General features: G+C 36.2%; 2 protein-coding genes across 6 annotated transcripts in view; one reads left to right on the top strand and one right to left on the bottom strand.

Moving 5' to 3' along the window:
• Nucleotides 1–18,450, bottom strand: part of LOC122432041 (centromere protein P) — a 225,039-nt gene that overhangs the window by 123,404 nt on the left and 83,185 nt on the right. The window lies entirely within an intron of this gene.
• OMD (osteomodulin) lies at nucleotides 831–17,376 on the top strand. 5 transcript variants are annotated; one of them, XR_006266699.1, is made up of 5 exons: nucleotides 5,658–5,798; nucleotides 6,216–7,169; nucleotides 8,349–8,677; nucleotides 12,476–12,594; nucleotides 16,194–17,376. XR_006266699.1 is itself a non-coding variant. In XM_043453756.1 (4 exons), exons 1-3 carry the CDS (start codon nucleotides 5,726–5,728, stop codon nucleotides 8,675–8,677), a joined length of 1,356 nt encoding a protein of 451 aa, XP_043309691.1. In that variant the 5' UTR covers nucleotides 5,658–5,725; the 3' UTR covers nucleotides 14,226–14,978. The 5 variants fall into 5 exon arrangements, 3 of the variants coding, with proteins under 3 accessions (XP_043309692.1, XP_043309691.1, XP_043309690.1); XR_006266700.1 differs by lacking the exon at nucleotides 16,194–17,376 and adding an exon at nucleotides 14,226–14,978; XM_043453756.1 differs by lacking the exons at nucleotides 12,476–12,594; nucleotides 16,194–17,376 and adding an exon at nucleotides 14,226–14,978.

Raw genomic sequence — 18,450 nt, 5'->3', positions numbered from 1 at the left:
TTAACTCTCTATTTAAAATATGAAAACATTAGTATAAAAATATAGCATTTAAGTAGTTAACTGCTACTCTTCAGGAGAGACTGTTCAGTGAAATTTGTAAATTTCATACATTTGCAAACTAAAGGCAAAAATGGTTGGTCAACGGAAGTTCCTAACTCCATCTTATTTAATATTATAAAATTATTTTTTGTACTAGTAAAAATAGACAAATCAAAGATATACCTTCTGAGTAAGTTCCATAACAAAGAGAATAATTCTATTTCAAATATTTTATTAGAAGGTATGCTAGTGGATATATTTGGAGGAAAGTGAGAAAGCTGATAGAAAAGAAGGTATAATTCTTTTTACGGAAAAGCAATATATCTAATCTGTGTCACAAATGACAATCTATTTCATTTTTAAAATAAACTAGAAGTGAAATGCTGTATATTTCTAATCCTGATTCTCTGTCTTAATAAAGGAAAGCACCGGTGAGAACACAAGATATCAGACAACCGAAGTCTCAAGATGCCTCTGAGTTCCACCTTAAAATGCCATGACACTCAACTGCATGTTACTGTGAACCTTAATTTGAAGAATTCTTTGGCATGAAAATGAAAATAAAAACAGTAATCAGTACATGCTGTTTCATTTAGTTCTGTTTGCCTTTCACATTAGAGGAAATTCTTGCCATTCCTCAAACCAAAATTAAGGGGGAAAGAAAGAAGTAAGCCACATAAATCTGACCAAGAACACAAGCACTTAAATTAAGAGTCCACAAAGTTTTGGATAATGAAAAGAAATACATAATTTTAATTCAACCCAAGTATTTTCCAAGCAGATTATATTTGCTTAAATTGCTTAGCAATTCAAGGGACAGCCCTGCCTGAACACAACAGTTACTGTGGATTTTTAAGAGACTCAGTTTAAGAATTCAGGAATTTCTGATTCATTCACAGGATTTGCAAATTCATCAGCCCCTGAAAACTAAAGCAAATTCAACAGGTATGATGATAAAATAATTTTCAATTTTTAAAAAAATATTCCTGCTGTTAAAAATAAAGTATATTTGATTTAACATTAAAATAGATTGCAGCCACCATAAATGCATAATTTTGGTAAGCAATATCTGGTAAAAGTTACATTAAATTTTGATTAGCCAAAATATTCAGGGAAAGAAGTAATGCAGGAAATTTAATTTTCTAACTTAAGGTTTACCCAATAAATAATCTTTGTTTAGATTTTTATTTTTTACTTTGAATGAAAGATTTTCAGGTTAATACAATAATTATCTGTTTCTCTTTCTTTCTCTTTCTCAACTTTGACAAAAAAGTTGCTGACAAAAAATCAGCAAACACCTTTGAGTCATACATCTGAGCAATGCTAGAGATTCTGGTTGTAAAGAAATGGGTATTTGTATAAATTTCACTGGACATTTTCTCAAAATTTCTCTATTAACCAAATATTACAATGTGTTTGCCTCTTCCTCAAAGAGAAAATATAAGTACTATAGCTCTAAAGGATCTAGTTTCTTGGGTTTCAGTTAACTAAGATTCAAATGTATTATGACTAAAAATAATCTTGAGACTTTCATATTTTTAACAGCAAAAGAGTCTTACTTCTTTAGGCCTTGGGTGTGATACTGATGTACACAACTTTAATTTTACAGACTTAAATTTAAAACTGCTTTGGAAAAAATTCTGAATTATATACTAATAGTTGGTCTCTTATTACATTTTAGCTTCTATGGCATACCAATGAGGCAAATATTTAAAATAATTAAATGCTATGAAGCTTTCAAATTACTTTAAACTTTCCAGAACAAAATTCCATCTCAATTTGATTAGTAATTTAAATTAGAACTTTCTTGATGAAAGTATGAGTGTTTTCCAGGTAGGAGAAATGTTATGACATTGAAACTTTTTAAGCTATAATATGAAAAATACACATTAACAAATAATTTTAAAAGCCTGGTAACATGTTTCACGTTGCTTTAAACTTTCTGTTTCACATTTGTTATTTTTCTATTAAACAAGGTAATAGAAAAGTGAATATAGTATATTGTGACAAAAATATTTAATAGAAAAAAAACAACCATGTTCTCTGTGACTATGTTCTTTTAGAGAAATCACTGTGGTGAAATAAATGCCTAGAAACAATCAACATTAGTAGTAATAAACATCACCAACAAGATGTAATCTGTAATTAATCAATCAATCATTCATTCAGCAAATTTTTGAGCATTTCCACAATGTTCATTGTACTATAGCCTATCAAAAATTAGAAGTTGTGATATGAGATGATTGACAGTGAGTTATAATGTTTCACTATGACTTATCCTATAGGAAACATGTCATAAATTGCTGAACATCAAAGGTAGAAGTAATAACAATATGCTTAACAAATGACTGGTAAACAATTAGCTGAATGAAAAATTTGGATGAGAAGAAACAAGATCACTGTAACAAGTAAAATGATCAGGGGTGAAGTTGAGGAGTAAGAGGAATAGAAAATAATGGCTATATCCATGAAGATGGAATGGATTTCTGAGCAGAAAACTGCAGTAAGTCAGAAGGGAGTGGGACAAAGTTGAGCTATAGAGCCAAGGTCTTCAGTGAATGAGGGCTCAATGGATGAGCTCAGATTCAGAAGATAAACTGTCTTCAGGGAAAAACCTTTCTTCTTAGTTGGCCAAAAAGATCAAAAGCAGATAATAAGAAGAATCTCCTTATTTTCAGAAAGGCTCCCATCTTCAGGTCTTCCAAGTCAAAGGTAAAGGCTGAACTAAAAAGTATCATCCGGGTCTCCTTTGCCCCCCCCAAATTTCTCATAACTATTGAAGAGTCACAACTTTAATTCTCAAATATAAGGTTACTAATTGATAATTACTGATGTTCTTAACACAGGGTAAAATTCAGAGTTCTGATGAGTAGTGCTGTTTTTGAAGTCTGACTGTGTAACAGTCAACCTCTGAGACCCTCTATACGGCCTGGTCCTGCATAGTTGCATGTTTCTGCCTCTTAGCTTCTACTTTCATCTCTACTCCATGGAACAGTACTTTAAATGAAGTATGATAAGTACTTTTTAAAAAGTTGATATGCTATAGTACTGGTATAATGAGTATATAAAATACTACAAATTTAACATGTAAAATATTATCAACCAGAGAGTAATATGTATAGAATGTTCTATTATCCATTCCTGCTAATCTCCCCAAATCTGGGCCAAATGATGTCTACAAAGATTTCCCTGTCTCACTCTTGCAGGGTTAAGCCACTGGCTCCCACAGCACTGATATCTCTGCTGCAAGCCATATTTCCCTCTGTCTGAGTACAGGTTCACTGTGTTGTTCCTCTCTTGTCCACTAAATTGAATGCTCTTTACAGAAGGAGCCACGTCTTCATGTCTTTTTCATTCTGTGTTACCCACCGATCACAGTGCCTCACCCCTAAAATTCAAGACAATCATCGAGTAACCAAATCAAACTAAATAAATCACTAGTAATATTTGTGAGCTGCTTTGTTAATAATGTCAACACACAATTATCTAGTACAAGGTCACAAATTCTAGCAGGTGAAAAAGCACTCTTAATCATGCCCACTGGGAGCTTCCCAGTCTGGATCAGCCAGCATTGAACACTGTCCTTTGGGATGAGACCATACAACCATACTCTTTCACTTCCCCTCCCAGGACTCTTATTTAATGCATAAACACTGCAGTGTGAAGACCATGGCTCAATTATAATAATGAATTAAACTAGGTGTTCATTCCCAATGTACAAATTCCTGAGATCACAATTTAGGCCTCAAGGTTCTGGGCCAAATCAGTTGTACAAACTTATTTTGCTATTTCAACAGTTAACCACAACTTCCCAAACATTTCATCCTTTGTTGCTTTACATGTTTTTTGCTCATTTCTTTTATCTGCCAATTTTCTTCTCTACTTCTCTCTGTGAGAACCCTCATATTCCTTTAAAGTCTAATTTAAATGCCATGTCCTACATGGATCAAATGGATAAGAAGGAACAACAGATGGAGTCTTACTGATTACCAAAAGGAAACTACAAATTTTGAAGAAGTCAAATTGTTTAAAAAGATCAAATCATTACTGTTTTGGCATTTTCTGTAGGAAGGGATAGGATTAAATACAAGACAATATATTAGAGTAGTGAAAATGAAGTCGCTCAGTTGTGTCCGACTCTTTGCGACCCCATGGACTGTAGCCCACCAGGCTCCTCTGTCCATGGGATTTTCCAAGCAAGAGTACTGATTATCTACCATAGTTTCTGAGTGAAAAAGGAAGCAGGGTCATCATCCAAAACCAATGGTGAAGTTTTAGAGGCTTGTGTACGAGGAAGGGAAAAGGAATGGACTAATGAGATGTCACAATAGGCAGCACTTGAATGGTCATGACTTTAAAGTGAGCCAGTTGGCCCTGTCCTATTTTCTCTCATGCTGTCAGCTGCATGAGTCAGGCTATGGGAGGAGGGAGAACTGAAGTAACCAGGGTTGGACTATGAAGATTCAGTGAAGTTGCTCAGTCGTGTCCAACTCTTTGTGACCCCATGGACTGTAGCCTGCCAGGCTCCTCTGTCCACAAGAGTCTCTGCGCAAGAATACTGGAGTGGGTTGGTATGCCCTCCTCCAGGGGATCTTCCCAACCCAGGGATCAAGCCTGTATGTCTTACATCTCCTGCATTGGCAGGCAGGTTCTTCATTACTAGCGGCGCCTGGGAGACTAGAGGAATATTTACATTCTGTACTATTCAGATTCTGATAAGAAAAGAAAAAAGACTAAGAAACTTAAGTTGTTAGGATCTAGGGCAGCCTTTCTCAAGGAAATGATTTAAGTAACTATTTTTTCATTTATCCAACGATGAAAAATAATACCATTCTAGATGAACAGGACATAAGCTGTTTCATTACATACAATGATGTAAGATATTAATTCTATTAGAATGTTAATCTTCTCATGAAATCCTGGATGAGAAGGGTAGAGAAAAATGGCCTTAGAATAAAAGAGGTATGATTTTTTTAAACTTTTCCTAAATAACATACTTATTCCATCTGGATCACTTTCTAATTTGCAAAGTACTTTAATATGCATACCTCATATGCATTTATGACAATAACAACTACCAAGTGAGATAAGCAGGCAAGTGATTATAGTTCTTATTTTACTGATGAGGCAAGAGGCAGATATAAGTGACTCGACTGTCAGAAGTGATAGGACTGAAATGAAGGTTTTCAGGCTCCTCATCCAGTACACATATCCCATCATTCACTACAACTTCAAGTTTCAGCTCGACTGCTGTCATTTGTCTTCTCTTTCGTAAGCTGAGCGCTCCCTTCTTTACAATCCTACCCCACACATACCCTCCTATTCACTGTATTGCATGTCTGATTCTCCACTAGACCTAAACTCCTAGGAAATTAGGAGAATGTGTTTTTAATACCTGTGTATCTAGAAACTAACTAAAAAAAAAAAAAAATAGTGGAAAGAAAAAAGTTAGGAGGGTAATTAGGAAAAACGTATAGAATAACCAATTAGAAACTAAAACTTTGTAGAATGTAAATATTGTGTATATCTAGGATTTGATGCAGTTTTTCAAGTAGAGTCAGAGACAAAATAATTGGATTCTGGAAACTATTTCACAGGGAAAATTTGAAGTGACAATCAGACTTGGACAGAAAACACTAAGAGGAAACATGATACTTATTTTTAATATCTCAAGCTTTCACATAAAATGGAGTGTTCTATGTTTTTCCAAAGAACAGAAAAGAACATCAACAAACAGGAGTTACAGTGGGCAAATTTTGGTCAGTATTAATAATCTCCTAATTAATATAGAGTCTCTCTTCTCATAGGTGGTGAACATAACTGAAGGGGTCAAATAATGAGAACATCTAATATCCATATGGAAAGAGCACTCAACTTTGGGGTAGAAAGATGTCATGCTATCATTGTGAATCCACAGTCTAGTAAGCAAGACAAATCGAGATTCTCTAAAAAGATGATTACTTAGTCTGGTTCAATGCAGTATGAGGCTTTTTAAAAAATATCATCTTAAACATTAATTTTGTTCTGAGCAGCAGCCATTAATTCTGGACATTTTTTTTACATATTTCAAATCAGACACAGATATTGTGCATTTTAGATAACTGTCAATTTATATAAGAATTATTACATGTTTCACTCACTTTTTCCACTATATATTTCCTTTTGTCTTATAATAGGACAAAAAAGGAACATGGGCTTTTCAAGTCCAGTATGTGTCCTTTTCTTCTTTCTTGGAGTCAAAGTATATTGCCAATATGAAAGTTATCAATGGGATGAAGATTATGACCAAGAACCAGATGATGTCTACCAGACAGAATTCCAATTTCAACAAAATATAAACTATGAAGCTCCATTTCATCAGCATACTTTAGGTTGTGCCAGTGAATGCTTCTGTCCACCTAACTTTCCATCATCAATGTACTGTGATAATCGCAAATTAAAGACTATCCCAAATATTCCAGCACACATTCAGCAAGTCTATCTTCAGTTCAATGAAATTGAGGCTGTGACTGCAGATTCATTTATCAATGCCACTCATCTTAAAGAAATCAACCTCAGCCACAATAAAATTAAATCTCAAAAGATTGATCATGGTGTGTTTGCTAAATTGTCAAATCTACTACAGCTTCACCTACAGCATAACAATTTAGAAGACTTTCCATTTCCTCTTCCTAAGTCTTTGGAAAGGATTTTTCTAGGTTACAATGAAATCTCCAGACTGCAGACAAATGCTGTGAATGGGCTTGTAAACCTGACCATGCTTGATCTCTGTTTTAATCAAATTGATGATTCTATGTTACAAGCAAAAGTACTTGCCAAAATGGAAAAATTGATGCAGCTCAACCTATGTAATAACAGATTAGAATCAATGCCTCCTGGTTTGCCTTCTTCACTTATGTATCTGTCTTTAGAAAACAATTCAATATCTTCTATACCAGAAAATTACTTCAACGAACTTCCGAAACTTCACGCTCTAAGAGTATCACACAACAAACTACAAGACATTCCATATAATATTTTTAATCTTTCCAACCTTATAGAGCTCAATGTTGGACACAACAAACTGAAGCAAGCATTCTATATTCCAAGGAATTTAGAACACCTATACCTAGAAAATAATGAAATTGAAAGTATGTAAAATTTCATTTTGTGTGTGTCTGTGTTTTACTATTTATTTATAGTTTTTATTTTATATTGGAGCATAGATGAATAACAATGTTGTGTTAGGGTCAGGTATATAGCAAAGGAATTCAGTTATACATATGCAAATATCTGTTTTTTTCAATTCTTTTCTCATTTAGGTTACTACCAAATATTGAGCAATGTTCCCTGTTCTAGACAGTAGGTCCTTGTTGGTTACCTATTTGATTTATCTACTTATTTATGGCTGTACTGGGTCTTTGCTGCTGCAAACGGGAGCTACTCTCTATTGGAGCACCACAGACTTTAGAGTGTGGGTGCAGTAGTTGCAGTGCAGGGGCTTAGTTGCCCCGCTACATGTGGAATCTTCCCAAGGATCGAATCTGTGTTCACAGCATTGGCAGGCAGATTCTTAACCACTGAACCACCAGGGAAGTCCATTATTGTCTTTTCTTTTTTTTTTAGTTCTACCACTTTATTGCTACCAGCCCATCTCCCTCCACCCTCGTGCACACATGCTCAGTCATGTGATCCCATGGACTGTAGCCCGCCAGGCTCCTCTGTCCATGGACTTTTCCAGGCAAGAATACTGGAGTGGGTTGCCATTTCCTTCTCCACATTATTGTCTTTTAAAGACATAAAAAATCTTATTTTGTTCTTTTAAAGAACAGATCTTTAAAAACCCATGCTTTACATGGTGCTACAAATTACAAATGGTTGCTTTGAAGCTGGCTAGGGAAATGGCAGAAATGGGCCCCAGAGAAATTTGTACTTCAAGGTTTATAGTCTTTTCTATTAAACGTTATTACTTTGAACTTTGAGAATATGTACTATAAAGTATATAAAAAAATATGAAATACTATAGAGTATACAAAGAAATATGAGATCTTGAATAGTAGAACTATATGTGATTTTCACTTTTTTTCTCTGAGATTGTTTCTGCTAAGAATTTATTACTTAAATAATTTATTTAGTAATTAAATAATTACTTAATAGCCAATGAAGCCATCATTTATTTTGATAATATAAAATTCATTTATAGTTTCATTTTATTCATTTTATTATTTGATTACTATAAAAATAATTAAACCTAATAAGTATTTAATAAAGTCCATTATAGTATTATGGATATAATACAGAAGGATTAATTTTTAATTTGTATTTTTCAGATATCAATGTCACAGTGATGTGTCCATCAGTTGATCCACTACATTACCACCATTTAACATACATTCGCGTAGATCAAAATAAGCTGAAAGCGCCAATAAGCTCATACATTTTCCTCTGCTTCCCTCATATACACACTATTTATTATGGTGAACAACAAAGCACTAATGGTCAAACGATACAACTGAAGACCCAAGTTTTCAGGAGATTTCCAGATGATGGTGATAGTGAAGATCATGATGATCATCATGAAGGCCCAGAAGAAGAAGCAACAGAAGAAAACATTGATGCTAACTATTATGGAAGTCAAGAATGGCAAGGAACTGTATAGGTATACATTTATAACTTCATAAGATATTATTATTCAATATAAATTTAGCTAAATATGCATAGCTCATAGTAATATAGTTAGAATTGAGTACTTAGTATACTAAGATCAGATTGAATTTAGGTTGTTGATAACATCTGCATCATTATATAGAATTAGAACTTACTCAAAATGATACAAATCTTGTAGAAATATAAATTAGAATGACAAGTAGGATCAAAAACTACACTTTGAACATAAAATTATCATGTTGAGAAAAAAAACAGGTATGCTCATTTATTTACACAGTAATTTTTCTAAAAATGATGAAAGAAGTAGCATTAGAAGCTAACAATGGTAAAACACGCACTTTAAATCACTATGAGTATAGTGTTTAAATGCCAAGAGGTTATATTAATGTAATAGGCAGCAACTCATTTAAGGAATAGACTATTTTCTTTGATCTAGTCTCCAGAAAAGCTTTCATACTTTTATTTGGCTATCATCACCATGACATCCACCCACCCTGGTCCTACCACTTAGAGCACAGAATGATAGTTTTGATTTTCAAAAGAGGTTATCCTAACTAAGGATTCAAGGCACACAAATTCATGAAATCAACTAGTCTTACTTTTTTGTTGTTTGTTTTAAATGTATTTATTTATTTTTTATTGAAGGATAATTGCTTTACAGAATTTTGCTGTTTTCTGTCAAACCTCAAAATGAGTCAGCCACAGGTATACATACATCCTCTCCCTCCTGAACCCCCTTCCCACCTCCCTCCCCACCCCACCCCTCCAGGCTGACACAGAGCCCCTGTTTGAGTTTCCTGAACCACACAGCAAATTCCCATCAGCCATTTATTTTACACATGGTAATGTAAGACTCCATGTTACTCTTTCCATACATCTCACCCTCTCCTCCCCTCTCCCCATGTCCATAAGTCTATTCTCGATGTCTGTTTCTCCACTGCTGCCCTGTGAATAAATTCTTCAATACCATTTTTCTAGATTCTGTATATATGCATTAGAATATGATATTTATCTTTCTCTTTCTGACCTACTTCACTCTGTATAATAGATTCTAGGTTCATTCACCTCACTAGAACTGACTTAAAGGTGTTCCTTTTTATGGCTGAGTAACATTCCATTGTGTATATGAACCACAACTTCTTTATCAACTCATCTGTCAATGGATATCTAGGTTGCTTCTATGTTCTAGCTATTGTAAACAGTGCTGCAATGAAAAATGGGATACATGTGCCTTTGAAATCAACTTGTCTTACTTTTCTCTCAGAGCAACAAAGCAAAAAAAAACTTAAACCTTGTATTTGGATGTCTGCATGCGTGCATGCTCGGAGAAGGAAATGGCAACCCACTCCAGTACTCTTGCCTGGAAAATCCCATGGACAGAGGAGCCTGGTAGGCTGCAGTCCATGGGGTCGCGAAGAGTTGGATAACGACTGAGCAACTTCACTTTCACTTTCCACTTTCATGCATTGGAGAAGGAAATGGCAACCCACTCCAGTGTTCTTGCCTGGAGAATCCCAGGGACGGGGGAGCTTGGGGGGCTGCCATCTATGGGGTCGCACAGAGTCGGACACGACTGAAGCAACTTAGCAGCAGCATGCATGCATGCTAAGATGCTTCCACCGTGTCTGATTCTTTGCAACCTTACGGACTGTAGCTGGCCAGGCTCCTCTGTCCACAGAGATTCTCCAGGCAAGAATACTGGAGTGGGTTGCCATGCCCTCTTCTATGGGATCTTCCTGACCTAGGGATAGAACCCGCATCTCTTATGTCTCCCACATTGGCAGACGGGTTCTTTACCACTGGCACCACCTGGGACGCCCATTTGGATGCCAGAAAAATACCACAATTTGTATTTTAGCAAATTTCAGCTATTATACAACACAATCTTTTCTATGTTTCATTTTAATTGGGATAAATATTTTTATAATAAATTCACTAGAGAAAGGTTTTAATTACATAAAAATATGCTAATAAATAATTGCTCTATTCACAAGATTAAGTTAATGTTAGCACAAGAAAGTATATCAGCATTATTAAACACTTCTATTTTCCTAGCACAAAATATTAGAAACATGTATGTATATCAGCCAATGTTTATGTACATAGTGCTAAAGTTGAATAGAGTTCCTTTGAAATTTGAATGACAGGTTTTGATATCTTCTTTAAAACCTTAATAATCACATATCATTTTGAAGCATTTTAAGTATGCTTTGTAATGAACTATAACTTCTATGATGAACTTTCTTGATTTACCAGGTTAGTATTTTATAGAATTCCTCAGGTAAGGAATAAACACAAATCTGGGACTGCCTATATAGGAAACTCCTAAAAAAAATTTTTTTAAAACAGTATTCAAAAAGATCAGACAACTAGAACAATATTTTAGAAGCAGTTTTCTAGCGATGAGTCTAACTTTCTGGAGATGACAGTTTAAAATGAAGCCTCTAATGTTCATTTATACCTTTGAGCAGGTTATTAACATTTAGGAGAAACAGACTACCCGTGTGTCCTAGGGGCTAGCTCAACAATCCAGAATGAATATGAACAATACTCCATTCATTCACTTAATAAACATTCATCAAGTCATTTGGCCTGTAGGGCTTAGCAATGAGAGGTCAAACATAATAGATATGTGCATCTGTGACACTGTAAGACAACAGCTGTGACAGTAAAGAGTAAAATGTTAGTGATGTGGGTAAAGCACATTTTCAAAAGAGGTAAAAAACTTTAAGGACCATCTCCCCCTTCACTGACATTTTAAAAAATAGGGTTACAAATGTAAACATTTATTATGAGCTAACATATGGAAAACACTGCGGATTTTTTTTTTCATTTATTAGTTGGAGGCTAATTATTGTGGATGTTTTATGAGATGAGAAAGAAAAGACTATTTAAAATTTAATGAGCGCTATCAGGAAAATGCAAATTAAAAAAAACTACAACCAGATAGTTTACATTCACTGGATTGCTGAAAGCAAAAAGGCAGTAAAACAATAAGTACTGGTGAAGAGACGCAGAAAGTGGAATCCACTGGTGACAAAGTCAAATTGTACAGCTACTTTGGAAAGTAGTCTGGCAGTCCTTCAGTTAGTCACCTGTGAACCAACAATTCCACTCCTAGATATATACCTAAGAAAACTGAACACATGTGGTCACACAAAAATATGCACACAAATGTTCATAGCAGCATTATCCATTTACAGCCAAAAAGAAGAAACCACCCAAATGTCCTTCAGCTGATGAAAGGATAAACAAAATGTGGTATATCCACACAATGGAATATTATTCAGTCAAAAGAAGGAAGGATGTTGATACATGTTATAATACAGATGAACCATGAAAACATTATGCTAGTTAGTGAAAAGTCAGTCACAGAAGAACATGTATTGCATGATTCTATTTATATGAAATGTCTAAAACAGGCAAAACTACAGACACGGAAAGATTACTGGCTGCCTGGGGTTGGGGAGCAGGAGAAACAGGGGAACTAGGCAGTGACTGAGAATGGATAGAGAATTTCTTTTTGGGTGATGAAAATATTCTGAAATTGATTGTAGTGATGACTGTACAAGTTTGAACACACCAAAATCTACTGAATTGCACCCTTTAAAAAAGTGAGTTGTATGATGTGAATTATTTCAATAAAGCTGTTATTTAAAAATTTAACACAGAAAATAAGATGTAATAACTTATTCTAACAAAAGGAAGAAAGAAAGAAAATGTGGCAGTAACTGAACACTGATATGAACACAGATATATTAACTTTACACTTTACTTCGTATGTACACAGATGTATTAACTTCTGGCCAGGATGTGGTGAAGCACCTGAAGGCTTCAAGGTAGAGGTGGCGCTTTGATGTGTGAGTAGTGACTGACTGACTGGCAGGGTGAAGAAAATAAGGTTCCAAGGTGAGACTAACATAAAGATGAGGTAATTAGTTGTTTTGCTTCTTGTACAGTTAAAACACTCCAAATTTTGAGAATTCTGGAGCACCTATTTTTATCTCCTCCTAAACTGACAAAAGAAGATACATTTAAGAACAGGCTTAGCAAAGAAAAAACTTGATGGTAACATGGAATTTGAAATCAGATATACCTTGGTGGAAGGCTGACTTCACTCACGTAACTAAGCAAGATGACTCTGAGTGAGTTACTTCTTGAAGTCTCTCTTTCTGCATTTCTGTAAGGAAGGTGGTTCTCACAGGGCTGTTATAAGGACACGTAGAGATAGTATATACATACCATAGCATTTAACAAAGCACATTCCAGTTACAAGGGTTTCCTGTGGCTCAGCAGTAAAGAATGCCTGCAATGCAGGAGACGAAGGAGATGCAGGTTTGATCCCTGGGTAGAGAAGATCTCCTGGAGGAGGAAATGGCAACCTACTCCAGTACTCTTGTCGAGACAATCCTACAGACAGAGGAGGCTGGCAGGCTACAGCCTGGGGGGGGGGTCACAAAGAGCGACTGAGCACACACACACATGCATGCCAGTTACAGGTATCCTACAAGCAGTAACTATTATTGCAGCATGTCCAGCCCAACCTCCCACTGGATCTATGTGCCCTGAGCCGTTAGCTGTGCTTCACATGCCTCAGTGGACCCTCTAGAAAGCAGTTTGCATCTTTGAGGTTCCTTCCAAGGTTCTATTTGTACAAAAGATTAGTAAACAAGAGAGAATTTACTAAAGGTTTCATTAGGGGAGAGAGGAGATCTAAAATCACATATCCACAACAAACATATTCCAAGTCATTATTTGATGGTTTAACTTTCCAAAGCACCTCTAGATAGCCTAGAAAGATGGGGAGCAGAGTTTCCCAGACCCTTCACGAGGCATTTGGCTGCCTGGCTCCTCTGGCCAGAGTAAGGTGAAACTCTTCCTGTCTATTAGGCAGAAGAGGTCAAAGATGCCAACTCTGCTCTCCCTTTAAAGGAAAGTACATATAAATATGTCACAAAATGTCCTCCAGCTGCAGGGCCCAGAGGGAGGCAGATGAACAACCATCTTACATTACTCAAAAACACCCGGAGGAACTCATACTCCAGGTAGTTCTCAGTAAAAAGAAAACAAAACAAATAACCACCAATGCTTTCTGCAGAACAGAAGAATAAAGTTCTACCTCCTACCAGAGTTACAGACAAAACTAGCTGATATATCAGGAAAGAAAAAGATGAAAATTCATCAATTTTCTCATTACACTTCAAAATATCAGCTATATTAGCCCTGAGGTTGAACTTTCTGTCTTTGTGCCCACTAATGAATAAATTCAAATGACACCATGAACCCAAGCTTAACAAATATATTAAAAAGGAAATAAAAATAAAGTATATTCAATAAATTTGCTTACAATCTACTGGTTGAGAATGTTTAGCATGTATTTAAGTATAACCTGAAAACTATATATCTTTTATTTTATTCCTTAAGTTGGAACCACTAAACCAAAACACAGATATATGCATATCATATAACACACTCAACCAATTCCATGGTATGAAAGCTGAAAAAAATAAACCTGTTTCTTCTGTATACTTTTACTGTAGCAAAGAAGTCCAAGGAAAGCTAGAACTAAAACTCCAATTTCCTGATTCCAAATCCATCTTTTCTAAATCTTGGAAATGAAGAATAACAGCAGCTGGAAACAAAATTAAATCAGAACAGCTAAAAATCCAGTTTCTTTTATGTTCCAATTTCCTAAATAAATATAACCTGCTGTGCCCAGCAAGTAAACATCACAGCATTTCTGGATATGTCTTTCATTGCATGTTTAGGTTGCAAACTTATTATACGGAGACTTATGTATACCACTCAGAAAAATTAAAATCACAAATATGATCCATTATAAACATTAACCCTTATTTATATTGAGTCATAATTCCCCTCCCTTTAAGTTTTAGCCTTCTAGTCCAGAAAGTACTTGGGTTCCCATCTCTATTTCATTTTACCAAATGACTAGGGTTTAGGCATAAGCAGCTATTTGAGATGGAGATTCAAATCATAGACTTCCCACAAAAAGCCCAGAATGTTGGTTAGAAACAAGTCAGAAGTCTTTCCCACACTGAAGGAGCAATGATTACACAAGGTAAAATTCTGATACACCTTCAAAGACATAAAACCCTACAAAGATACCAAGGATAATGTAGTAGGGTTAACAAAAAGAACTCCACAGAGATAACCCTCTCAATTTTGGATAAATGCCTGCTCTTGAGCCTTGAAGGCATTCATCTTTTATTACTGTGCAGTGACAGTTAAATAGTTCTTTCTGGAGTAGAAAACCATCTAAATTTGAAACATATTTTACACTGGAAATGGAGTAGTAAAGAATTTGACTCCAAAGAGCAGTCTGGGCTTTGTTCAGCTTCTAGGAATTATCTATATCTTCGTTTAAAATGGGGGTTATACTTAATGGACATGAATTTGAGAAAACTCTGGGAGATAGTGAAGAACAGGGAAGCCTGGTGGACTGCAGTTCATGGGGTCGCAAGATGACTTAGCGACTGAACAACAACAATTCTCTTGGTAGTCCCATGGATAGCAAGGAGATAAAACCAGTCAATCCTAAAGGAAATCAACTCTGAATATTCACTGGAAGGACTGATGCTGAAGCTGAAGCTCCAGTACTTTGGCCACCTGATGTGAAAAGCCATTGGAAAAGACCATGATGCTGGGAAAGACTGAGGGCAGGAGGAGAAGGCAGCGACAGAGGATGGGATGATTGGATGGTATTACTGACTCAATGGACATGAGTTTGAGCAAACTCTGGGAGAGAGTGAAGAACAGAGAAGCCTGGAGGGCTGTAGTCCATGGGGGTGCAAAGAGCTAGACAAGACTTAGCAACTGATCAACAACAACAACAACAACAACAGATTTTAGGTTGGGACAGGCCAAACCCAACAGTCTTAGGTTGGCCATGCCAGAAAGACAATCATGTGGTTTAGGATGGGTCATGTAGTATCAGTCAAACTGGGGGCAGAGTTCAACCATGTGGAATACTCAATTGATCATGCCTATGTAATGAAGCCCCAGTAAAAGCTGAGCCATGAGGTTCAGTAGCACTTTCCTGATACCCATGTTCCTTGTCATGCATCAATGCTGGGAGGGCATTGATGAAAACATCCTGAGAACAATACAAGTTCTGTATGTGGAACCCTCCCAGACTCTGACTACTGTCTCTCTTCCTTTGGGTGATATTTATGTGTATCTTTTCTCTGTGATAAACCATAACCATTAAATAATGGCTTTCTATGAGTTCCACGAGTCCTTTAAGCAATTATCAAATGTAAGGGTGGTTTTGGGAAATTCTCAAACTTGCAGTTGGTATAAGAAATGAGGATGGTCTTGGGAACTGTGCTCTCAAACTTTAGTTTGGCTAACTCTGGGAGGGAACATACATATTTTTTGGTGTAACTATGAATATTTCTAGAATCTTTCTTGTGCAGTCATCTCCCCGTCAATGTGGATATGACCTCTGATCTCAAAATACTACAAACAGATGGCATATATGATTACAGGTACATGATTGCTACAAAAACGGTACTGCTCATCTTGTTGGAACACTAATCTTCCTTTCTGGCTGTGAAGAAGATATCTGCCATAATATGAGCTGCCCAAATATTGGAGGCCATGTTGCAAATAACTGGGGGTGGCCTTCAAACAACATCAAGCAAGAAACTGAGGCCCCTAGTCCCACATTCTGAATGGAGTTGTGGCCAACAACCACATGGGTTCATACACCTTTACCTTACTTGACCCGTGAAAAGAGGGTACAGCCCTAGCCAACAGAGATTGCAGATGAGATATAAGTAAAGCCATGGACAGAGGAGCCTGGAGGGCTACAGTCCATAGGGTTGCAAAGAGCTGGATACATCTGAAGCAACTTGGCACAAGCAAAGCCATACTTGGACTCCTGAGCCACAGAAACTGTGGGATAATAAAGGTGTGTTATTTTAGATCACTATACCTGTAATAAATAACCAATAAAATAGGTAAGTAGTCATTCTTCAGAAATGCAACATTAGAGGGCTATCTCTAAAATGAAAATAGAACGATGTCACTCGCTGGCTTGAAAAATTTTCTCAGTGGTCTCTCACTGAATACAAATGAAAGTCAAACACCACAGCAAGGTACAAAAGACTTTTCCTTAATCTGACCTCAAGCACCCTGTCTGATCTCTTAATGTGTACCACCCCCCTAACCTCTTCTCTTTCTCCCTCTAAGCTCCAGCCATATACAGCTAATTACAAATTATCTTAATGATCTATCCTCCCCACCTGTATGCTGTTCCCACTCCTAGAGCAATTCTCCCTTGGTCTGCTCCTGCCCTGACTACCCCTCGCTTTCTCTACAGAAGTAAGACTGGGGCCGCCTCAGTGGCTTTACCCTTTCCCAGATCACTGCAGAATATTTCTGTGTAGCAGGTTGCTCACTGTGCCTTCCATTGCTTGTTTGCTGCCATTCTTGCTTACTTACAAACTCTTCCTCCTTGAAGGGAGAAAATGAGTTTTGCTTGTCTGGGTTTATTTTTCTACAGTACTGGCAGAGAAATGGCACTCAATAAACTTCTACTAAATGAATGATTTTCCTCTGCTGACAAAGGTCCGTATAATCAAGGCTATGGTCTTCCCAGTGGTCACATACGGTTGTGAGAGCTGGATAGTAAAGAAGGCAGAGAGATGAAGAATTGATGCCTTCAAAACTGTGGTACTGGAATAGACTCCTGAGAGTCCCTTGGACAGCAAGGAGATCAAACCAGTCACTCTTACAGGAAATCAACCCTGAATACTCATCAGAAAGACTAATGCTGAAGCTGAAGCTGCAGTATTTTGGTCACCTGATGCAAACAGCCGACTCACTGGAAACATCCCTGATACTGGGAAAGACTGAGGGCAGAAGGAGAAGAGGGCATCAGAGGATGAAATGGCTGGATGGCATCACTGATGCAATGGACATGAACTTGGGCAAACTTTGGGAGATGGTGAGGGATAGGGGGGCCTGGTGTGCTGCAGTCCATGGGGTTGCAGAGAATTGGACATGACTGGGGGACTGAACAATAACAACAAATGAATGAATGCCAATAAAACCATACACATTGGTCATAACTTTTCAAGGAAAAAAAAAGTTATAATCCACAAAATAATTTTCTGTAGTACAAAGTACCAAACTGTATACCACAGTAAACTATGAACCTCTAAGATTCTCTAAATCTATTCAACATCTTTTCAGTTCACTTCTCAACATTCCATTAAACCTGCCACACGACAGAAAACAAATCAATATCTGCTATTTCATTATTAGATATTAGTCATAAAATTGATATTTTCAAAGAATTTAAAGTCATAAAATCAACCCAAATCAGAGAATATCACAACTAAATTTAAAACTAATTCACATTCAAGTAAAAATGTAAGTATTCACATCTTAGTTTATTCAAGCTTTAATTCAAAAAACTCCAAAGTCAATTTTGAATGGAAAAGAAAACAAACCAGTATTCTTTCACTTTCTAGTTGTTTTTTTTTTTTTACCAAATATTCATATCCACACTTACTGAAATTTCAGCTGAGAAGAGAAAGAAAGGTTACTTTGATTGCTAAAAGTATCAGTGATAAAATTAATCTTTAAAGATGTTCATAGAGTTATCTAAATAACACTTCAACTTCAAAAAAAATAATAGTAAGGTAATTAATACTATTTTCTTCATTCAGCAAACAAAAATATATTTTACTATCAAATCCCAAATTGTAACATTTATATTTAAAAAGCTGATTCTGA

The sequence above is a fragment of the Cervus canadensis genome, chromosome 30, assembly GCF_019320065.1.
Source record: "Cervus canadensis isolate Bull #8, Minnesota chromosome 30, ASM1932006v1, whole genome shotgun sequence".
Classification (NCBI taxonomy): Eukaryota; Metazoa; Chordata; class Mammalia; order Artiodactyla; family Cervidae; genus Cervus; species Cervus canadensis.
Note: the sequence above shows the minus strand (reverse complement) of the source record. Positions and strands in the feature narration are given on the sequence as shown.